This window comes from Meleagris gallopavo, chromosome 2 (genome assembly GCF_905368555.1).
Source record: "Meleagris gallopavo chromosome 2, MGAL_WU_HG_1.1, whole genome shotgun sequence".
Lineage (NCBI taxonomy): Eukaryota > Metazoa > Chordata > Aves > Galliformes > Phasianidae > Meleagris > Meleagris gallopavo.
In genome coordinates this window covers 48,098,646-48,122,666 of record NC_139405.1, presented here as the reverse complement: position 1 = coordinate 48,122,666, position 24,021 = coordinate 48,098,646, and the positions used below count along the sequence as shown (strand labels likewise).

General features: G+C 46.1%; 1 protein-coding gene and 1 long non-coding RNA gene across 2 annotated transcripts; both read left to right on the top strand.

Annotated features, from left to right (window-relative positions):
• Positions 1 to 8,104: 8,104 nt before the first annotated feature.
• On the top strand, positions 8,105 to 15,978 carry ZBTB2 (zinc finger and BTB domain containing 2). The gene is made up of 3 exons (XM_085217038.1): positions 8,105 to 8,242; positions 10,989 to 11,173; positions 12,930 to 15,978. Exons 2-3 carry the CDS (start codon positions 11,001 to 11,003, stop codon positions 14,290 to 14,292), a joined length of 1,536 nt encoding a protein of 511 aa, XP_085073164.1. The 5' UTR covers positions 8,105 to 8,242; positions 10,989 to 11,000; the 3' UTR covers positions 14,293 to 15,978.
• Positions 15,979 to 19,305: 3,327 nt separating this feature from the next.
• Positions 19,306 to 22,393, top strand: LOC146544967 (uncharacterized). Its single transcript, XR_014881325.1, has 2 exons — positions 19,306 to 19,437; positions 19,722 to 22,393. It is a non-coding gene; the product is annotated as an uncharacterized LOC146544967 (long non-coding RNA).
• The last annotated feature ends 1,628 nt before the right edge of the window (positions 22,394 to 24,021 follow it).

Genomic DNA, 24,021 nt, shown 5'->3' with positions numbered 1-24,021 from the left:
TACCAACTGCTGTAACAGTGATATTAAAGTCTTAACCTACAGATGTGCTAGCATAAAGCTGAGGTACAAGTGATACAGTTGTAGGGGAACCCTGCCAGTCATTAGGCTGGATACAGAGCATTAGCATTTTCCTCCTACTGAACAGAGACAGAAGGATGGACCCCTTCTGGGTTGACCTTGTTAATTTGCTGACAGACTCTTGTGCCTTGTCCCCTTGACAGTTAAAGAGATGCTGATTATTTAACCACTTCCTGCATTTCTGATAATTCCCTAGTCTTCCCCAGCTCCTTCTAGGATAGAAGTGATACTGTCCTGAGTAAGACAGGAAATAAGCTTCTTATAATACTGCTATTTGATCTAATGAGAATAGAATTGGGCAGAGCTAGGAAAAACATCTGACTACAAATCTGTCCATTGTAAGAAGCACTAACTCCTCTTTAACAGTAGGCTATTCTCCTCAGAGAATCAAAACAGGTAATACCTGGAGATCCTGGTTCTGGAAATAGCTCAACCAGCAGTTCTGTGAGCTGCTGAGAAGGTCTGAGCTGTCAGCCCCATTCACAGGAGTGAATCAGTCAGCAGAACAGCTTGATGACAAAGCTTACTATTAACTGCAGAACAGCTCCTCAGCACTGCTTGTTTTATTCTACATAACTACTGTAACAGAGAATTAAATTTTAACTGTCATTATTCTAGCAAACTTTTTTTTTTTTTTAAACACACAAAATAGGGTCCCCCGTCTCCCCAATTTAAGTGTAACACCTGAGCCTGAGACACTAAGTTCCCATTCATCTCACACATGATACTAATAGTTTTAGTAATAGTTTTAGTATTTCAGCTTAAGCTGCTAAAAATGCAACTTTGCAGGCTAAATGCATTCATCAACAAAAGTGATTTTAACAAAGGCATTTGAGGACTCCAAGATGCTCTTTAAATACATGAAGCATCTAGGTTTGAATATCTTGGGTTTTCTGTCTTACGATGGTGCATAAGAGTTAGCAAGTCAAACACACTAAAACAACAGAAGCATGGTTAGTTTTGCAACTTTACATCAGTTTCTGTCTGCACAGATGACGAAGGTTGTGAAATCCCCAAAACTTCTCCAAGATTCCAACCCCCTTTGCTGTACTGAGTGACTATTCAGTGTTACTTCTGCAGTTAAGCTGTAACTGCATATTAAAATTTTGTATCAATCTGCTTCAACCGTACGCATGGGCAGCTGCATCCTAAGCATGAGGGTTTGGGTTTGTTTTCAGTGATGAACTGTACAGTCTGACAGAGTGAGAATATCTTCACTATATTACACAGAGACCCCAGACCAAGCCAGGAATACAAACACACCAAGAACTGAACTTGAACTTTCACAGCAAAATATGATAGCATGGTAACCCCCAGAATGGGGCAGAATTAGCATATTTCTCCCATTGGCAATCTTCAGCCCTGCTTCAAGCTGGGCAGCTGATAGAGGTCCTGTGCAAGTTTACTGCATGACCTGATTAGCATGGAGTTCTGTGGCAGAGACAAGATTAAATCCACTTCTGGAAGCAAAAAAACACTGTGACTCTGAAAACATAACCATCTCATTTGTCTCATCCCCTGCATACCTTCCTGCAAAGAATTTTCTTCACTACAGTTTGCACAGTTCAGTTAAACTCCAAAGCGGGTCTCTTCTAGCCCATGAGGATCATCTAAGGAAGAGTGCAGTAGTAACAAATACCAGAATATAAGAAAAAAAAACAGCAAGCTTGGTGTACCTACAACTCTTAGAATTGCAACTTTTTAATGACAAATGTAACTCAAATTAGACCATTCTTTATAGAGACCTCAACAGTGCTGACAGCTTCTGTCAGATGACACGAAGGACAACTAGTAGAAAATTATTTTCTTGGGTGGATCTACTAGAAAGAGTTGTCAGAAGACGAGCCACTTCTACAAAAGCAAAGAAAGCTGAAAGCTAACAGTCAGAACTCTTGAGTTCCAGCAGAGTTTTTGAAGGGAACCTCTCTACCGGCCACAGTCAATTGTTTTGTCAGCACACCAGCTCCGCATATGAAAAAACTTTATGCAAATGACACCTAAGATCCCCACAAAGATAACTTACATTTAGTCCAGATGGCACATAAAAGCTTATAGGAGGATGACATTCTTGCTAGCTTCAAGCATCTACCACGTGAAACAAAGATTCTCTCTCCTTTCTCCATTCTAACCTAACCTTAGGAACAGGACGAAGTTCAACCCAACAGTGGAAAGAGGAGTCAGATACTATGTGTCCACCTAACTGAGTTTTATTCATAGCAAAGTCACAAAGTTGCCTTCTAAAGTACCTATCAGAGAACAAAATAGATGAGTGATCTCGATAGAAAGAACTTTGTGAAAAATCTTTTTCAGTTTTGGACACTTTATATGTAGACTGGTTTAGAAATTGTAAAAGCAAGCGGTGTACCTCTTGCTTTTACCAGTCACCTTTCCTAGACCCTAAAGACAAGGAAAGACTTGAATTGGAGATTACTGACCTGTGAGGTACAGCCTTCCTTCCCTGGATGGCACAAAGCATCTGTCAAGGGTCTTAGCATCCTAGTCCACAGACTGCTTAATAATGGCCTGACAACTACCAAAAAGACAGAACTTGAGGGACATGGATACAATAAATGATGTGCAGAGATTTAAAAACCAAACCCGCTGCCCAAAACACTTCAGGTGGCAGGAAAGAGAGCTAAGGCAAAGGTCAGCTCTCTAGGGGGAAAAGAAAATGACTTGAAAAGTGCATAAGACCAGCTGAGGGAAAAAAAAAAAAAAAAAAAAAAAGATCATAATTCTTTACAGGGAGAAGGGAGGCAAAGATCTCTGTTAGCCTTTGAAAATTATTGTGCCATAGCTATGCACGGTACAAGGCAGCCCATTTCTCCCAATCCCCATGACAATTTCTTAACAACACATGTATTCTGTACTACACCTAAAACCCAGGAGGCTGGGTCTCAAAAACTCAGAAAACTATGCGATTCCAGCAATTTGGAGTCCTCCACAGTGTATGACAGCAATAATTGGAGAAAAGACCGATCCCTCTCCTCGTGCACAGCATGGTGACCAACGCTTTTCAGATTCTTAAGCAAACAAAAAAAAGAGACTTTTTTTCCTTAAGTCTACTTCGAGTTGATGAAGGCATTATGCTTACATCTAGTATCATCAGTTCTCCTTATTACTGCTATTTATGCCAAGTCTTCACGCTCCAGCCACATAAAAAATACATTTTCCAGACAGGTGAAACAGGAATACCAAACTGTGCTAACTGCTGTCCCCCAAATACTTTCTGACAACCTCCTAAGCTTAAGTCACAAGATTGGCTAACACAATTTCTTCACAACTGTTGAGTATTAGGTATCTCCAAGTTTAAAGTCACTACATAGGCAGCATTACATGGTGATGTGAACAAAGTACCAATGCTATTCACTCAGATGCGTCATTTTCTACAGAACGCCTCAGCCTCAAAAATGCACTCTAAAGTTGCAGTTTAAATTTTTTTCCCCTAGGAAAGCAAAATATACAAGTACATATATGCATGTAACTATCATCCTGCTCCACTACACGTCTCCCCAGCTAAGAACACACAGACACCTTTTAGCTCTTCCAGTTGAAAGCAGGCAAGGCGGCTCTACCAGGCTACACTGGAATGAAGGCAAAGACAGAACAAAAAGGGGCAATCTGCACTGCAGGAGCTGCATCAGTTAAGTGATGCTACAACTCCTGATAGAAATGAGACCCCTAACAAAAACATTTTTCTATGTGCAGTTAAGCCATTCCCTTTGATGACAGATGTTCTACTAGCAAAATTATTTGGGTTTTTTTGTTTGGTTTTGTTTGGAGGTTGTTTGTTTTGCTGATGTCAGTTACAGCTACCCAGATGTTATAGTCAAAGCTTTGCTCACTAGGTGCAAATACAAAAATGCTTCCATATTCCAACCAACATCATGATAACAGAAGAACAGCTACTCTATTCTTCCTTCTTTTCACATATACAGTGTACACCAAAAAAAAAAAAAAAAGGCCTACACAACACAGTTTTCTTTTGCCTCTGGAAATCTAGACCTGCTCTCCACATGACAGCTTAGGAGTTGACCACTCACCAAGCATGAGCACATCCACCAGGAGGTCCCTATGCCAGGGAAACCAAGACAAGAGAAAATGCAGAGCCATTCCTCATCTGCTGCTGCACCCCTGTGCAAGGGCATCTTCTGGGACCACTTCTTGGTTTGTGCTCCCAATGCAGAAATACACTAGTAAGGTTTGACTGAGGGAATGACAAAATCTAGTCAGGAAGATATTCCTGAATAAGAAGATCAGACACTATCAGAGGAATTATATTTATTAAGCAAGTTACTGGTACTGTTGCACTTCCTACTGTAATATGATAGAAAGGTAATATGATAGAAAGCATAACAAGGTGGCAGAACAGCGAGGTCTTAAGCCACAGTGAGTGCAAATCTGGTTATATGCAATAGCAGTAGGTGTAGAAACGAGAGGAAGAAACCGCTTATCTTCAGAAGGCCTGTAAGGTCATCAGGTATGCAGAGATCTCCAGAGAAGATATTCTTACCTGCACAACCAACCCTTAAATGAGGTCTGGGAAGGGGTGGATCCTGGCTCCACCCCTTCTGGTCACTCAGGTGCACTGCAGGTTGGTCCTGCCTTCCCAACAGGTGCCCAATCACTGCTTCAAGCCCTGAGTTTGCATTTCCCCACTACATCCACTAACATTAAAAAAAAAAAAAAAAAAAAAAAGTGTTTGAAGCAGCAGCTGTGCTGCTAACAAAATGGACTTACAGTACTGATAATCATAGAATCAGCAAGGTTGGAAAAGACCTAAAAGATCATCCAGTCCAACCGTTCACCTATTACCAATAGCTCCCATTAAACCATGTCCCTCAGCAAAACATCCAGTCTTTCCTTGAACACCCCCAGGGTCGGCAACTCCACCACCTCCCTGGGCAGTCCATTCCAGTGCCTGACCACCCTTTCTGAAAAGTAATACTTCCTAATGTCCAGCTTGAATCTCCCCTGCCGTAGCTTGAAACCATTTCCTCTGGTCCTATCACTAATGACACGAGAGAAGAGGCCGACCCCCAGCTCACTGCAACCTCCCTTCAGGAAGTTATAGAGAGCAAAGAACTCTCCCCTGAGCTTCCTCTTCTCCAGGCTGAACATTCAGCCTCTCCTCATATGGCCTGTATTCCAGATCCCTCATCAGCTTTGTTGCCCACCTTTGAACACGTTCCAGGACCTCAATGTCCTTCTCGCAGTGAGGGGCCCAAAACTGGACACAGTACTCGAGGTGCGGCCTCACTAGTGCTGAGAACAGGGGAACAATCACCTCTCTGGCTCCTGCTGGTAACACTGTTTCTGATGCAAGCCAGGATGGCATTGGCCTCCTTGGCCACCTGGGCACACTGTCGGCTCATGTTCAGCTGAGCATCAAAATATACTAAACATACTAAACATCAAAATATAATAAACATTACTCTACAGTCATACCACCATGGAAACAGTGCACAGCAATGGGACGTGCACTTCCAGCTCCCAGAAGCTTCAGCAATTCCAGAAACTGTCCTGCAGGAGTGGATATGCACTGCTGGAGAAAGGAATAAGTGGATCTTCAGAAGACTCTACTCTCTTATTTTTAAAAAACACTACAAGACTCACTGAAAATCTTGAGTTTGAACCTGACTAATGTCTATTAAGGTACTGATCAGAACAACAAGAAATCTAGTCCTCCATACCAGATTTCAGCTTAACTCTACAAAAAATAAAAACAAAACACAAAACCACAGAGGATTTGGGTCCATCTGGATAATGTTCCTCATACTGCTCATATTAACATCTTTGTCATTTTATTAACACTGAAAACACCAGTGCTATGCTTATTTACAATGCAAAATGCAGTCCTACAAGCCAAAATTCTGTCTTTATCCGGGGACACGGAGAGCAAAGAAACCAAAAACCCAGAGACTGATCCTATCATCAACAGCAACACAACCAGGAGTGCTTTCAAATTCATAGGAACATCTGAAGCATTTTGAACTCTCCTTTCAAAAACTTAGAAAGATTAGGAAATAAATCCTGGAAAAGTACCTCAAGAAACTGGAGAAGAAAGTCAACATCCAGAAGAACAATTATACAACTTGAAGAGAAAAAGATGAGACAGAAATAAAATTTTAGATCCACATTTTGAGCTGAATGTCAAAAAAAAAAAAAAAAAAAAGCAACAGTTGACTCATGCTTGGCTCCCCAGTGACAGCTAGTGCCTCTCAGGTGTAAATCAGCATTGAAGATCTAAAGTTAGGTGTTACTAAATAGCACAGAAGCTTATCCACCAATTACAATGGGCCCTGAATCTGGCAGAATACTTATAAATTAACGAGTCATGTTACTGATGAATTACAGAACTGCAGAGCAAACCAGGTTCTTTAAAGCTGGAGTTTATCAATAATAAGCACTAATAGGTCATTCTCCTCCAGTTTCAGAGAAAGCACAGAGGAGAATCTCACAGGAATGCTGACACAGAATTATCCAAATGCAACAAAAGAGAAAAAGCAGGCCACAAAGCAAAACCATCCAACAGGCACCTGCCAGAAACACACTCATTTTCCCAAGTAGCCCATTCAAATGAAAATTTCGTCTCTCACCACATTCTGTGAGAACAAACTCTGTCCACTACCAAGCCATACGAGTTCCAACATCCACCTACTCTCTTTACTTTGCGTTTCATTCGCAGATGTAAAATGCAAGAGAAGTAAGGGGGAAAAATCTGCCAGGCAGACTAAAAGCCTTTCATTCTGCTGGTTAAATACAGTCTATAAGCTTCTATCACATTGCTACACATGTATCTCTTGCGGCGCTGCACAGCAAGGATACTCAAGGCAAATTCAGAGAAGATGCAGTGCTGTCCAGCTTCCACATTCAAAGTACCACAACAGCAGCAAACATTGACAGCTTTCAGCTCCAAGAAAATTAAGTTTTGTCATTTGTTTTTAGGACTTAATTGGTTCCTTTTCAGGCACTGCTGGATAAATAAGCTATCATACATCTATGAGCTGCCTGCTGCAAGCAGACTCCATCTATAGCTATCCAGCTTTCCATTAGTTCCAGTGCAGACAGCAGTCACACTCACATAGAACTCTTCCAGCCCATGATCAATTCAGACCCTGTAAGAGCAGCAGCAGCCCCAGCAGGCTGCTGTCCCTTGTTGAACTACAGAGCAGATCAACGCGGAGCAGATCCCGCTCCCACACTGCCCTCAGCTCGCTTGCTGTCAGGGCACTGCCCTGAAAGGTTTGGCATCGCTTGCTTTTCCTCCACACAGAACGTCGAATGCAACGACTACGAATTCAGCAGCCCAGCCACGGCCAGCACCCGCAGGTCAGACAGGTGCCTCACGTGCGCTGCCTTTAACTACGCTGAAATGGTTGAGCGACCTAAGAAATACAAATAATTAAAAACTAACGCTCCGATACCGGCCAAACGCCTCCCAACGAGCTTCCAAGCAGCACGCTGCCCCGCCAGCCCCGCACCGGGTCCCGAGCGGAGCTCCGCCGCACGCCGCGGCCCGCAGGGACCCGGCCTCAGCACCGCCCGCTGCCGCCTGGGCTCCGCAGCGCAGCACGGCGCATCGCGGGCGTCAAGGCAACGAGGCCTCGGCCCGGCCCGGCCCGCCGCCAGGCGCGTTAAGAAGGCCGCGGCCCCGCGGGACGCACCTGTGGCTGCCGCTTCAGGCGGCCGTTGAGGCCGCACCGCAGCGCGGAGCCGCCCCCGCCCGGCGGCGAGCGGAGCGGGGTGAAAGGGGGCCGCACCGCCCCCCCCCACTCCCTCCGCGCTGCGCTCCCCCCGGGAGTTTTAAAGGGGCCGCGAACCCGGCCCCGCAGCCCCGCACACCGGCAGCCCCCAGCGGCGGGGCCGTGCCCGGCGGCGCGGGCGGAGGGAGGAAGGGAGGAGCGGAGAGGGGAGGGGGGGTGGGTGGCGGCTGCTGGCGCCGGCGCCGCCGCCACAGCGCTCGCCGCCTCCCCTCCCCCCCGGCGGGGGCTCCTCGCTGCAGCCTCTGTGCTCCGCTCTCGGTCATGTGACCCTAACGTAACCGGACAGGAAAAGCCGCCGCCGCCGCCGCCGCGCTGACTCCGTTGTTGCTGCTGCTGCTGGGCGCGGAGACGGCGGCGGCGCGCGCGGCACCAGGCGCCTCGGCGGCCCGCGCCCCCAGGTGAGCAGCGCCCGCGGCGCCGCGCGTGGACCGCCCGCACGTGTGCCCGGCTCCGCGCACCGGGACGGCCGGGCCCGCGCCGAGGCGAGGTGGAGGGGCGGGCTGGGGTGCGGCGCGGCCCGTCGGGCCCGGCCCGCATTGTGTGCGAGGCCCCGGTCGCGCGGCGGTGGGGCGACGGGCCGCTGCTCGACCGCCTGGCAAACCCCCGGGGCCGAGCCGGGCCGAGCGGCTCCATCCGGGGCACGGCACGGGGGGGATGGGCCGCGCCGCGCCGGGAAGGGGAAAGGGGGAGGAGGGGGTTGGAGGCCGCGCGTGGAGGGGGCGAGGGCCAGGACCGGGAGAAGGCTCGGCGCGTCCCGTTGCCGCGCCGGGCTCGGCCGGTTGGGGCCCGGCGCGGGGCGGCCCCCCCCTGCGGCGGCATCCGGCGCGGGGAAGGGCGGGGGAGGGGGGGAAGGGAGCCGCGCGCGCGGCGGGAGGGGCGGCCCCGCCTGTCTCTCCTCGGCAGGGCTGGGCGGCCCCGGCGGCGGCGGTTCCCGTCTCGCGCGCCCTGGCGGCTCCGCTCGCGCTGCGTCTCGCGCCGTCTCCGTCCGTCCGTGCGCGCGTGGCGTGCGCGGGGGGGGGGCGAGAGGGAGAGGGGAGGAGGGGCGGGGCTCAGCCAGTGAGAGCGGCGCGCGGCCGCCCGGCCTTCCGCCCCGGCGGCCAATGGGAGGGCGCCGCCACCCGGGCCACAGGGGCCGAGCGCGACTCCGGGGGAGGAGGGGAGGAGAGGGCGGCCGGACGGCCCCGCCCCCCCGCCGAGAGCGGCGCCCCGCGGCGCGCGCTACGGCGCCGGCAGGCGGCGGGAGCGCCCGGGCTGCGCGCGCCCGCTCCCTCCTCCCCCGTCCTCGGGCCGCGCGCGTGCCCATTGTGGCGCGAGGGGCGGCGGCGCGCGGGGCCGCTCCTACCGAGCTCCGCGCTCACGGGGCCGCGCGGCGCCGCCGAGAGCCCAGATGGGCCCCGTGTCGGCTCCGGTTCCTGCCGGGCCCAAGAACTGCTCGGCGTGACCGAAGGCGGCACCTCAGCCTCCAGAGCGAAAGGAGCGTTGAGGTCTGTCGGGAGACGGGCCGCCTTTCTGAGGCGTTTGAGGAGAAACGGGGCAGCGCCGTACTCTTTGAGGGCGCCGAGCAGCTGTTTCCTGTCAGCGCTGCACTCCCCGCCTCGCCGCCCTCTGGGTCCCGCTCTCACCCCGCGCTGCGGGGCCGCACCGCCGCAAGGTCCCGCCTGGCTCTGCCCGCCGTCTGCCCGCGTCTGCCGGCCCTGTGCTCGCTCTTCCACCGTGCCGTTTCCAGAGAGTATAATTCTTGCCCTTTCACTTCAAAGCATTTAAACGAGCATTAAATATACACAAAAACGCGATGCCGTGCTCGCATACAGACACAGTGTGATTTTGAAGAAAAGTTAATTTGAGGCTCTGAGGAAGGCTCTGAGGCTCTGAGGAAGCGGCTACTGCTGGCTGCTGTTTGGATAAGGGTAAAGCCATAAGCTAAACAAATTGGGCATGATAATAACTGGAGAGGATCCTCTCTGCATGGAGCTCCCCCAGCAATGGTTTTCTCTGCTTGTCAAGTTTCCCTTTCTGAGCACAAGCCACACTGGGCATCAAAGAATTGAAAGTGTAGCACACACAGAATAAAACTCAACTTAAACTACAATAGAAGCCGTGTAAGTTTTCCTCAAAGTGACAAAGTTTACCTGTGTGGAACGTGGTGTGGGATTAACTAACAGTGAACATGAGTTGTGTTCCCGCTCACAGAGCAAGTGTTCTCTTGTGGAGGGAGGGAGGGGATCTCGGTGTATTGCTTGTACAAACAGAATTTTCCAAACACTAACCAGTGGAGGCAGCAAGGATGGAGCCATTCCTCTTACCCCATGGCTTTCCTGCTGTGACAGACAAGCTTCAGGCCCTTACACAGAATCATAGAATTGCTCAGGTTGGAAAAGACCTTAGAGATCACCAAGTCCAACCACAATCTAACCATAATGCCCTAACAACCCTCCGCTAAATCATGTCCCTGCTGTAGCTGATCTCAATAAGTCATTAAATAGTTGACAAGTGAAACAGTTGACCCTTCTTTTTCCGATAGTCCGGAGGCCTTGCCGATACCCAGAATTAATTCATTTTGTCAGCCTAGAAAGGATGAGGTATGCAGCTGGTAATTCCCAGGAGAGGCCATAAGGAAAGCTCAATGATTTCATGGTGAAATTCACATTTAGCCAAATGGATACCTAGTGTTTAGGTTAAAGGTATTTAGAGAGGCTGAAAAATCCAGTAAAAAGTTAGCTGACTTGGCTCTTGTTGGGTTCTGCTCTTGTCACTGCCATCCCTGCAGGTGACTGGTATCAGATGAGTGAATTGTTCAAATCGGTATCTAAATACTTTGTTCTCATTAAAAACAGATGTTTTTTACTAGTTGTTCTTCCTCTACTTCAGCTATCTGTTTTTCTGTTTCTAAGCCTAACCCATGCTTTTGCAGAACCCTCTGTTCCTGGCTCTGCTTTGCTGTTTAAGCCTGGGCAAATCACTTGCACCTTTGTGAGCTGCATTGTGTGTGGTGAAACAGAGATCCTTGAGTGTTTGCAAGGTGTCATCGATGTCATTGTTCAGGTTAAGAAATGTTACTTTTGCAGAAGTATCTCTGAAGGGAGATCTTCTATTGCATCTGCCTACCTACTGTTAAGTTTTACATGAAAGTCCTTTGCTTTTCAGAGTGTGAAAAAAATGGATTTGGCCAACCATGGACTTATTCTGCTGCAGCAGCTAAATGCTCAGAGAGAGTTTGGTTTCCTGTGTGACTGCACAGTTGCTATCGGTGATGTCTACTTCAAGGCACATAAATCGGTTCTTGCTTCTTTCTCCAACTACTTCAAGATGCTGTTTGTTCACCAAACCAGGTAACTATGGGAAGCCCAATCTGACTGTTAAAAAGTTGTTCAGTTAGTTTGAAACCTGCAGTGTTGTTTTTGCTTCTTGATATGACATAATGAATCTAGAATCTGTTTCAAAGTTGGACTGTGATTCATTAACAATAATAATCCAGTAAATGTTCTTTATCCTTAAAAAGTCTGTAAGACACAGAAGAGAGCATCTAATGACTCCTGTCTTCACTGCTGTGCTTTTCTTCTTCACCTGCTCAGCACTGCCACTATTTTTGACCTTTTCAGAACATTATATAAACTCAGTAATATTTGGTAGAAGATTCTGAGAAATGAATGTGTAGATAAGGGTAGCATTTTTATGTGTTTTTTTTTAAATCTGTCAAGTAAAGCAGTACTACATAACAATAAAGTGTAAGACTGTTTTTTAAAGATTTTTGTGGAATTTTGTTTTTCCCAATTATTTGAACTATCTCAAAAAGTTCAAAGGAATGAAACTTTTAACTCTGGCTAAGAGTTCTTACCAAAGGTAAACATCAAGGACAGAAGTAAGTTTGCACTTCAGAGACAGGCAGATGTAGCAGACTTGGCTCTATCAGGAGCATACAACAGTCACTGGAAGACAGTGCTGGCAGTTTATTTTTGGGTAATGTATCAGAGTTCAAAAGCAGTTCGAGAGCTCAAGCAGAGCGCACACCTCAAGAAAGAGAAGAATTGGCTATGATTTCCTCCTCACCTACTGTGGTTAGAGCATTCAGACTGCAGTGCACAATCATGTCTGCTTCTGGATTTGTCTTTTATTTAATATGTGCTTAATCTAAAAGCTACAGATAACTGAAAATCAATTAGAATCCCAGAAGATCTCCCATTAGCAAAGTTAACTTGGTTAGCCTAACCAAAACGCTCCCGATTTTCTTTCTTGCCTTGTGAACCTTGCTTTCTTTCTACATAGAGATCCAGCAGGAGGATTGATGAATGGTTCAGTCCAGGGTGTACTAAAGATTGATGCATAGGGCATGCTCTAACTTGAAAGATCGCATTGGTTTCAGTTCAGTTAGGCTGAAGAGGGCATCATAATCACAAACTGTCTCACTTGCTGAATGCTGTAAGGAGTGATGCATTTTGCCAAGTGTACTCCTGATTTCGGCTACCTTTTCTTCCTCCCTGTTCAGGGAAGGAAGCTACTATAGTTGTTTTACAAGGAGTCTAGCCTTTGCACATTCAGTGTGCTCAGGCTACATCTCTCGCTTCCAACCGTCAGGAAATTCACACCCTGTCCTGCATCATTCTGGATCCTCAAACAGCTTAGGCAAGATGTTAACACACACTTCCACAACTGTGACTATAAGCACTAGTAAGACACAGAAACCAAACAGGCGTGGGTCAGATGAATTTTGGGTGTTTTCAGGGCTAAGAACTGAGACCGTGAATTTAGACACCAGTGCTAGGAGGTTTTAATTTGGCTGCAGATGTATTTAAGCACAAAATAAAGGAAAAATATCTTTGCAATTTATGAAATATATCAGTATGTGTCAACAAATCTGTCACATAGCAGCCATTGAGAAAGGTGCAGTGGGGCAGTCTTTCTAGGCACTTAGTTTGCTGAGGGAAAAAAGTCATCTTGCAAATGGCCAAGCATTTCTCTTCATTTATTACAGATTTTGTCTTTTGAATTTAAATATACAGTTCTGATTTTTACCAATGCTTGAATAACCTAAATCTGATTGAAAGCATTCTCCCAATCTGTTACTGATAATTTTGTTTCACTTTCCAGTGAATGTGTCCGTTTGAAAGCAACCGACATACAGCCAGATATCTTCAGTTATCTCTTACATTTGATGTACACTGGGAAGATGGCACCACAGCTCATTGACCCAGTTCGACTAGAGCAGGGAATAAAGTTTCTGCATGCATATCCACTAATTCAGGAGGCCAGCCTTGCAAGTCAAGGAACTTTTTCTCACCCGGATCAAGTTTTTCCATTAGCATCTTCATTATATGGCATTCAGATTGCAGATCACCAGATCAGACATCCCGCTAAGGTTACATCGGCAGCTGACAAACTCGGGCGAGAACCAAGGCCACAGACTTCCCGGATGACCCAAGAACCAGTTTCAGAAGGCTCACAGCTCTCACAGTTACCTACAACTCTGCCACAAGTGAGCAGGACAAACATGGCCACTTCGGACCAATTGCCATCATCTTTATCTCCAGAATTGGTGTCTGCTGCTGGTAATAATTCACCTGCGGGAGAGGAAGCCAACATGGAAGCATCTTCTTCAGATGAACAGCCTGCTTCACTCACGATAGCACACGTCAAGCCAAGCATTATGAAAAGGAATGGAAGCTTCCCGAAGTACTATGCCTGCCACCTCTGTGGTCGCCGGTTCAATTTACGAAGTAGCTTGCGCGAACACTTGCAGATCCACACGGGAGTTCCCTTCACGTCTAGCCAGCAGGGAGAAAGTAATGTTTCTTTGTCTCTCTGTAACAACACGGCTGAGAAGGATGCTATGGAAGTGCCTGAAGCTGGGATGATTAGTGACAGCGAGCTGCAGCAGATCTCAGACTCTCCAATAATCGATGGGCAGCAGCAATCGGAGACACCTCCCCCCTCGGATATTGCAGACATAGACAACTTGGAGCAGGCAGATCAAGAGAGGGAAGTAAAAAGACGGAAATATGAATGTTCCATCTGCGGTCGTAAATTTATTCAGAAAAGCCACTGGAGGGAGCACATGTACATACACACTGGCAAACCCTTCAAGTGCAGCACTTGCGACAAAAGCTTTTGTAGGGCTAACCAGGCTGCCAGACACGTGTGCCTAAACCAGAGCATGGACACGTACACGATGGTGGACAAACAGACTCTGGAGCTCTGTACTTTTGAGGAAGGCAGTCAAATGGACAACATGCTAGTACAGACCAACAAGCCCTACAAATGTAACTTGTGTGACAAAACATTTTCGACTCCCAATGAAGTAGTCAAACATTCGTGCCAAAATCAAAACTCTGTCTTCACACTAGAAGAAGATCGCTCCATTCTGCTAGGTGGTGGGGACACGGAAGCCACAGAGACTGATAATGCAGTGTTAGCCTCCATCAAAAAGGAGCAGGAAGCAGTGTTGTTAGACTGAATGTGAAATCTATATCAATTTTTTAAAGTTTCTTTACTCATTTTTATTAAATCAATTTTTTCTTCCCTCTGCCTCTTTCCTCACTTACCCCTGCCATCTCTTCCACCAACCTTCCCACCCTTTGTCTTCAGCAACCAGAACTGTACTGGCACATTAGGAAATTGGACTTTGCCTCTCCCACCAAAACAAAAAGCTCTTGCATCAAACCACAACATAATTGATTTTAATACAAAGGAACACGTGAAAAATAATCCAGCTAACTATATTGATAGTATTAGTTAATCCAAATTTAATAGATTTTAAATGAAATTTAGATCACTTGAAAGTGTATTTAGATACAATGATGACTGTAACGAGAAACAGAGTATCGGCTTGGTAAGCAAGGAATATATCTATATATCTATATTAGTTTCCCTGCTAAAAGATGTTTTGAGAAGATCTGGCTATTTAAACACCATGCTTTTTAGAACTCCACATGCAAGTCGATTAAGATTATAACTTTAAAAGCCTCAGAATTTTTCCTCATTGAAGTGAATGCAAAAAGTTGTCAGTTGGGTTAAAAAGAGCTGAGAGTACTGAGTTTCTTTTAGCCTTATATTTTCCTTCAAGTATGCCTTTGGGTATCTGTTTCAGATAGCATGATTGATACAAGCAAAGTAGTTACTTAGTCAGATTTTGACTCAAGTAGCTGTAATAATAATGTGATGGCAATCTTTATATATATATATATAAACTATTGTATATGTATAAAGATTTTTATATATATGGAAAGTGTTTGTGTGTATATTTGGTACAGGTAAATAAATGCACACATACTTTTTAAGCAACTGGCCATCTGCTCTCCAGTTCAGCCTGGAGAGTATTTTAGTTGTTTGACTAAAGTAGTCATTGCACAGGTTTTAAATCAAATGGGAAATGTCCTGAGTTGTGTGCATTTTTATTGGCCTGTAGAACAGAAGCTGTTGGATAGGTGTCATCATCCAAGATACAAAGGAAACCAGAGAAGCTACATCCTGGTGGGCACTGTACCCTCATCAGTGCAGCACACGCATGTGTTGTTAGGTATAGTTTTGAGTCATTCCCGATGAGAGGAGAGAGAAAAACGTCATTGCCTTACTCAGGCAAGGAAAGTCCGTGGTTTCATTTGGTATGATTGCATGAGGTAAGAAGAAAAAGTGGTTACAGAGATGTTCTAGCAATGGGAGATCATGGTTGTTTTAAAGCAAACCCGTAGTGTTGACTGGCAAATTCTGCTCTTTGAGAGTCCCGTTATTTTCAAAGCCAAGACAAAGTCTGCAAAAACTGAAAGGATGAATTATGTAATTTTAGTTACTGATGATGATAGCACTGCGTCTTTGTGTTAAAAATCAAGTTGTTGATTCTTATTATTTTATATGAAATGCCCAGATGTTTTGCTGGTAGCATAAAAGAAACAAAACTGACAGCAGCAACGGAGTCCACCTATTAAATACTGGGCCAGCAGAAGGTTGAAATGGACAGAACAAAGCGCCCCAGGTAAATGGAGGCACTGTGCTTTGGGGGGAGGGGTGGGAGAGGGCAAGTCACAAACCACAGCTCTTCTCTGTGTATACATTTAAACTGAATATCATTTTGTGTATAGTTAAGTTCTCAGATTTGTAAGTTTTTATACATCATTTCATTGAATAAAAACTGAATTAAATGGAATGTGATTTATTGAGTTGCAGGTGAAAGGCTGTTGGGTTTTATCTTCCTGAAATAATTCTTACTAAATGAGTATAAAAGCCAAGCAATGTATTCTGCATTTAGAATAAAACCTCTCTCATACATATGAACAAATAATGTACTAATGGCTTAAAACAGTGGATATAGCATTACATACTTGTTTTTTGAGTTCATTAGTATAACGTGACAATTAGTGCAAAGTTTATTTTAATTGTGCTTGCAGCCTGGAAAGCCAACTGTGTTCTGAGCTGCATTAAAAAAGAGGTGGCCAGCAGGGAGAGGGAGGTGATTGTCCCCCCTCTACTCAGCTCTTGTGAGGCCCCATGTAGAGTATTACATGCAAGCCTGGGATCCCCACTACAGGAAGGACGTGGAGCTCTTAAGAGTGGATCCAGAGGAGGGCCACTAAGATGATCAGAGGGCTGGAGCACCTCTCCTGTGAGAAAAGGTTGAGGGAACTAGGATTGTTTAGCTTGGAGAAGGCTTTGGGGAGATTTTCAACAGACTGGAAAGGTGGGCCTGGGTGAAACTAATGAGGTTCAACATGGTAAAGTGCAAGGTTTTCCACTTGGATCGGAGGAATCCCGCAAATATATACAGACTGGAAAGAACAGTTCTTGAGAGCAGCCCTGCAGAGAAGGACCTGGGAGTCCTGCCGGGTTAAAATTTAACATGAGCCAGCAGTGTGCTCTTGCAGCTCAGAAAACAAATGGCATCTTAGGCTCCTATCTGGAGTACTGCATCCAGGTCTGGAGCCCCCAGTACAAGAAAGACAGCTGTTGGAGAGGGTCCAGAGGGAAGCCACAAAGATGAAAGGGTAGATAAAATTGTTTCTCCTTGTTCTGCTGTTAAGTTGAAGGAGGGAAAATTTAGGTTGGATGTCAGGGGGAAGTTCTTTTCTATGAGAGTGGTGAAGTGCTGGAACAGGCTCCCCAGAGAGGTTGTGGATGTCCCATCCCTGGAGGTGTTCAAGGCCGGGTTGGATGGGGTTGAATGGTCTAGTATTACACGTGGAAGTTGGTGGCCCTGCCTGTGGCAGGGGGGTTGGAGATTCATGATCCTTGAGGTCTCTTCCAACCTTGGCCATTCTGTGATTCTGAGACCTCACTGTGGCCTTTAAGGGAGCATATAAACAGGAGGGAAAAGGGCCGTTTACAAGGGTGGATAACGATAGAACAAGAGGGTATGGTTTTAAACTGAGACAGGGATGTTTTAGGTTAGATATTAGAAGGAAGTTTTTCCACATAGAGGGTCGTGACACACTGGGACAGGTTGCCCAATGAAGTTGCGGATCCTGTCTGTGGAAGCATTCAAGGCCAGGCTGGATGTGGCTCTGAGCAGCCTGGTCTGGTGGTTGGTGACCCTGCACATAGCAGGGATGTTGAAACTAGGTGATCATTGTGGTCCTTTTCAACCAGGCCATCCTATGATTCTGTAGTATTGAGTTTGTAATGTCTTGTATTATAGATCCAAAATCAGTTCATTTTACAATCAACATATAAAAGCATTTTCAAGTAAAAATATAACATCTTACGGCATGTAGCATTACCCATTTAAAAACTTTCAGGATCTTCATCTACTAATGTAATTTCTTTAAATATGAGTTGGGGGGGAGGGGGGTTATTTATTTTTAATTTCCTCTCAGTCTGAAATACTCTCAAAATGGGGGGGGGGGGGAGGGGGGAAGTCTTTCCTCATCCAGAACACACTCAGCATTTTGAGGTAGAAGTATTTTAGAGGATAGCCACAGGTTCAGTTCAAAAATGACCATAGCTACAAAAGGTGTTGTTATTAGATACTACATCATCAAGTGATCCTTTAAGAGCTTCAGGTGAGCTCTTAAGCAAAACCCTGGTTGAGCTCAGCCTGGTTGCATAGGGAGTGTACACATGGCCACACCACTTTTCAGAGAGCTGTTCAGCAGCCCCCAGTCTGTATTTTAATTTAGCTCAAACCCATTCCATTGAACAATAATTAATAAAAAATTTTAAAAAAGTGCTATTTTTCTGTTATTTCTATTCCCTATTTCAACTCTACAGAGGCCTTCAGGCAACTCCTAGGTTGAGCAAGGGCAGAGATGAACAGGGAGAAGTATCACTGAAGCCAGCATTGCTACTAGCAATATCTAGAGTGAAGAAGATGTAATGCTATAATGTGACAGAAAACACAGGAATAACAGCAAGGTGGCAAAGTCCTAGGCTACAGCAAATGAGGACAAGCCCAAACACAGCAGCAGCAGCAATAGGGACAGAAATGAAGGAAGAAAATTTGCTTACCCTTAGAAAGCCTTGGGCAGGTGGGAATTTCTAGCAAGATACCCTTGCTTTCAATGCCAATCTTTAAATGAGGTCTGGGAAGGGGTGAATCCTGGCTCCACACCTTCTGGTCACTCAGGTATATTGCATGCACCTGAGCTCCCCCAGGTTGGTCCTGCCTTCCCACCAGATGCTCAATCACTGCGTCAGGCTGTGATTTGGCATTTCCACTACAGAGGTAGGAAGTGACGTCTGCCTCCTCTGCTGGGCAGTTTGGCTTTATAAGCCAGTGTGCTGCTGAAAACAAGTGAACAAGCTGCAATGAACAAGCAGCAGGGGAGGAAGCTTCTAAAGGAGTAACGTGAAAGTGAATTTCCCTGGCGCATTTTATAATACTTCTGCCTTGACTTCTGAAGCACCAAGCAGCTTCGCTTGTCAATGGAGGATTAGTATTCCTTCTGTATGTGAAGATCACGGCTCTCTATAAAAAAAAAACAAAAAACAACACTTGTCAACTTCATACCAAATACCTCTTTTGTCACTTGTATACTAAAATCATTCTTGTTCTGCAGGGAGAGAATTGTTAGAAGACAACGGTGTCAAAAATACTGAGAAATTTAAACAGTGATCATTTTACATTAAGTTGCTGTCTTGACGTTCGGAAATAGAATTCTGGAACGCTGGCACCAAATTCCGTAACAGCGTCGCGTATATGCGACGTCTAGAGGTCACCTCGGTGAGAGAAACTCGTCCTTCCGCGCGGGCTCTCTCTCAAGCCGTTCCGCCCTCGGGGCGGCGGGCGGGGCTGGCTCGGGCCACTCGGGCAACTCCATGGCGGCCGCAGCCGCCATCTCCAGGTAACGCGGGAACGGCGCGGGGCGGGGCAGCCGGTAGCAGCTGCCGCCCGGTTCCGTCGCTCGCGTGAGCCGCCAGCCCTCCGCCTGGGAAACCTGCCCGACCGTTCCACCTGGGGGTCTGCTTACCTTACGACTGAGCTGAACCGACCGACTGGCCTCAGCATCGGAAGCGACAGAGAGCGGGGCTGCCCTTCACCGGCGCGCGTTGCAGCGCCGAAACAGCGTGCTAAAACAGCAACAGCGGGGCAGTCCCGAGGGCTACGCCGCTTAGGAAGCAGTCAGCCAAACTGTAAAACTGTCACCGTACCTCTGAGGACGCCTCCCTTCCTGTATGGGGTGGTTTGGTTTTGTTGTTTTTCTTTTTGTGCGGGTTTTTGTTTTGTTTAAGCCTGGTGATGGTTGTTGTTTGCTTTTGGTTTACTTCAAATGCTTGGTTTGCTTTCTGGTCGGTGTTTCCTCTAAAGACGGCGGGAACACTTTGGGCATAGAAACAACAGCAGGGTGGTTTGCATTTCTAGAAGTGTTTGATGTTTCAGAAGTTTCTGTGATAACGCCATAAGGTGGATGTGTCACGCTCTTCTCTGAGGGCTGCTGCTTCTCTTCACCCCCGCAGCTGGACAGCATAAGATCCAGGATGCCCACAGGGAGACATACAAGTCAGAGATGATGTTCATATTGCTCGGTGCTTCAGGAACTGTGAGGTGGATCCTGCTGCTAGAGAGCTTCCTAAAAGAGTTGCTTTCCGCCCCAAAAGGAACTCATCCGACAGAAAGTAGAAGTTCTCAAGACCTGTATTTGTGTCTCAGCACAAATTCCTGATGTGGAAGGGTTAAAATGTGTGAGGAAGTCACTCAGTGTCACAGTATCACCTGAATCGTTGTGCTCCTGATATCCCAGAAAGAGCAGGACATGACTGGCATAATGTGAGTCTGGTCTCCTCTGGAGTGCTTACACCAGCCAAGGTTTTGCATGGTGAGAGAAAACAAGTGCAGCTGCTGCTGCCAAGTGGATTTATTTGCTCTGGCATGTAACTTACTTGCAGTGCTATACCTCAGTGGTGACACCAAAATGGGAAATGAGTGCATTTATTTCCTACTGCTGCCAAGGAACACAATCAAATGTGGCTCTGAGGACCAAGAAATAGGGTTGCAATACCACTGGCTCTTTGTACTGACATCTCAGCTACTCAACATAAAGGAGAGGGGTTATTTGCAGGACTGACAGTCTAGGCACTGAGCTGTGACTGGGATAGCATTGAGGGCTATGGATTGCTCTGAATGAAACAAAGCATGCAGTTTTGCAGAAGTACCAGCTTGCAAGCAGTTTATAAGAAGGCAGTTCCTCAGTTTGTCTTTAAAACTTACCAGATGAATGGCAAAATTATTCTTCAATGTCCAGTGGGATAAACAGGGAGCATTTCTTGGTGTCAGCCTGCAAGAGAAAACGTGATAAGATTACACAAGTGAGTTACTCCAGCTACTCAAACTCACAAAGGCTCTAGGGAGTAACCAGAGCAAGCTGAACACCTGCTGAAGAGAGGCTTAGGTCCAGGAATGACACTGCCTCTCTCCAGCTGACAGGGACATTTGTGGCAAAGGCTTGTGCTGCAGCCAGCCACACTAGACCTTCCAACAGGCCACAAACTCAGTGCTAGCTTAGACTGAAATTCTGATGCAGAAAAACTGCAATCTGGAAAAAGTCATCTAAAAGTGAATGAGGGGCCATGGTCTAAACCTTGAGCCAGGGCTGGGCATTTTGGATGAGACTCAACTTGCAACCACAGTGTAGAGTTAGGATGGAAAGAGAAACAGCCAAAGCTTCTAACCAGCATGAGGCTGCATAGGAGCTGTTGAAGGAAGGAGAAGGCTGCAAAAAGTCTGTATAACAACTGTGGTGAGGAGTGCAAGCACAGGATACAGCCTGTTCAACTGGAATGACACCAAACAAGTATTTCAAGCATTGCAGCACTAAAGTGAAGGTTTCTCTGTCTTTTCTTTCATAGTGAAGTGGTCAGAGATCTGCCACATCCTGAAGCAATTGTGCCTTAGCATGGAGCACACAGACAGCTATAATCCGCATAAAAGGCATCTTTTTAGTGACAATGGCAAAAAAGGTGAAGTCTTCAAAAAGAGCAGATGTTAGCACCCCTGATTTAAACCTTGTAGATAAAGCTTCTGGCTCTGCCACAGCCTTGCCAGTTGTTCTCTAGGACCAGCCTCTCTCAAACGCTACACAGATACTTAGCACATCTAACAGGAAGAGGCTTTGTTAATAACTTGTTCTTGAACATCTTATTTTCCCAAGCATTTCTCAGAGACAGAGATTAGGAAGGTCTTCTGATTTAAGCAAGTGCAGTAAATAGCCCAGGGTGATACTATACTTGTCATCTTTTTCCAATTCATATTTCATTGAAGTGCAAAGGGGTTTGGGAATGAGGCACTCTATGATGGAAAGCAACATTCATGCCCTTTTGGGTTTCTAGTAAGTTTTGCTAGAGGGGAGGTATATTTGTACATCAAATCCCATACATCCTTGCAAGGCAAGCATTTTCTATAGCTAAAAACACTGGAAATTACATATTTGACCTCCCAGAATAACCATTTTAAAAAACGGGCTGGAGGCCTAGATAAAGGGAGAGATTGTTAAAGCAAAGGGTAGTGTTTCAAGAAAGAAACAAAGTGTTAAGTGACAATAAGAGCCAGTAAGAAGAAGGAATAGAAATCTATGGCCTGATCAAACTGATTAGCAGTGCTGGCTCTAATCTCCATTTCACTTTAAAATAACAGTGAGGGATATGAGTTTTAGGGACCCAAATATCACTCTGGAAGGAGAAAGTTATTACTTCTTTAAAAGCTACTTACATTCAAGGCCTCCAGAGCCACTGAGTTCTGACTGGGTGGACTATCACAAGATCTACCTTCTTGGCAAATATCATCCTCCCATGTTTGTTTTCTCACCTTCCACTGACAAGTAATATTTTTCTTTCTCTCTGTGTGATTGCTGATCTGTGTATTGGTCTACGATATATGTCATCTACCCAACTTCTTTCCTTTAATTCTTCTGGGTCTGTGTCTATTTTCTGAAATTATTTGTTCCTAATCCCAAATTCCTAAATTTGCATTTCCATTGAAATGCTATCAGGATGATGTATTCAGAGACCAGTTCTGACTTTGTTCTTCTTTTGGCACTTCAGAAATCAACAACACGTCTTGGTTTATTTTCTACAGTTGCATAACTTGCTGCAGACTGTAAAGGCAGCGTGTTTCGCTATTCTTGACTGCTGGAGCTCTAGTTCTTTATTTAGTATTTCTTCCTTGTGAGAAATCACAGAATCACCAAGGTTGGAAAAAACCTACAAGATTATCCAGTCCAACCATCCACCTATCACCAATAGTTCTCACTAAACCATATCCCTCAACACAACATCCGAACATTCCTTGAACACCTCCAGAGTCAGTGATTCCACCACCTCCCTGGGCAGCCCATTCCAGTGCCTGACCACTCTTTCAGAAAAGTAGTATTTCCTAATGTCCAGCCTAAATCTCCCCTGGTGCAGCTTGAAGCCATTCCCTCTAGTCCTATCACCAGTTACACGAGAGAGGAGGCCAATCCCCAGCTCACTACAACCTCCCTTCATATATATGGATGATCCACCTGCATACCTTTCAGAAGATCAGGTCTGTTGCTGGTGTGTGAGCTTTCTCCTACAGACTTGTGCTGCACTGACTCAAAGGCAGCTGCCTCTACCTGATCATATTTTGTACTCTGCGGGTTCTGCCATCCCACAGCCCAGATTGTCAGGTCATGGTGCTAAAGCCAGTTGCCTGATGGAGTCAAGGCTGCCACAGCTCCGTGTTCCCAGTTCCAGCCAGGATGCTGTATTTCCAGTAGAGGCCCCCTCACAAACATAAATACACAGGACATATGTTCTGTACAGAGTAATAGACTCTGGGTTAGAGAAGCCTGAACAGTCTCTTCATAATATCCCAGGCTGAGCAAGGTGCAAGCCTCCCTAGAGGAGGGAAGATGGACACCACTGTATGCAGCAGCAGGGAACCACATGCTTCTATAACTCATTGATTTCCCCTAGTGCTGCTGCAGGATTCAGGCTCTTGTTTTCTATAGTAACTTATAGAATGGCCAAGCTGTTATAAAAATTCCTAGAACAGATACTCTCCAAGATCACGAAGTCCCCAGCACAGCACGTATCTCTTATTCTGAAGCACATGCAACCATTGGGTAGTACCTCAGCAGGGACAGTTCTTCTCCCACCTGTCACTGTGTCTCCCCAGAAGATTAATTCCTCACAGGATGCTCGGTTGTTTAGCTTTGGTGGGGTTTTTTTGTTTTTTTTTTTTTCGGTTTTCCCGAACCGCAGGAGTGTTCTGACAAGTGCTCACAGCTGCCAAGCGGCCGTCTCTTAAGGCACCACTGATGCTTTGCCCCACAGTGACCTCTGGTGGTAATATTAATGTTTCCAGCTCTTCGGCGGAAGCAGCATGAACAGTGGTAGGGCTGTGATAAGCCTTGTGAGACACGAGTAAATACACGCCGGAACCCTTGCCAGATGAAAGCAAAAGTTCTCCTGTCTGCCTCCTGTACTTCCATATCGATAGTTTTCATCCACTGAAATTCATACGTGAAATTCATTAAACAATGATTGCCTATATCAATTATGCTGGAAACAGCGATGGTGAGCAGTTTGGCAGCAGCACTCTGGGCTCTGCAATAGAATCAGAATCATAGAATGGTCTGGGTTGAAAACAACCACAATGATCATCTAGTTTCAACACCCCTGCTATGTGCAGGGTCACCAACCGCTAGAACAGGCTGCTCAGAGCCACATCCAACCTGGCCTGGAATGCTTCCAGAGATGATCTGGTTTGTTGCCATTTGCCCTTAGGGTGCTATAC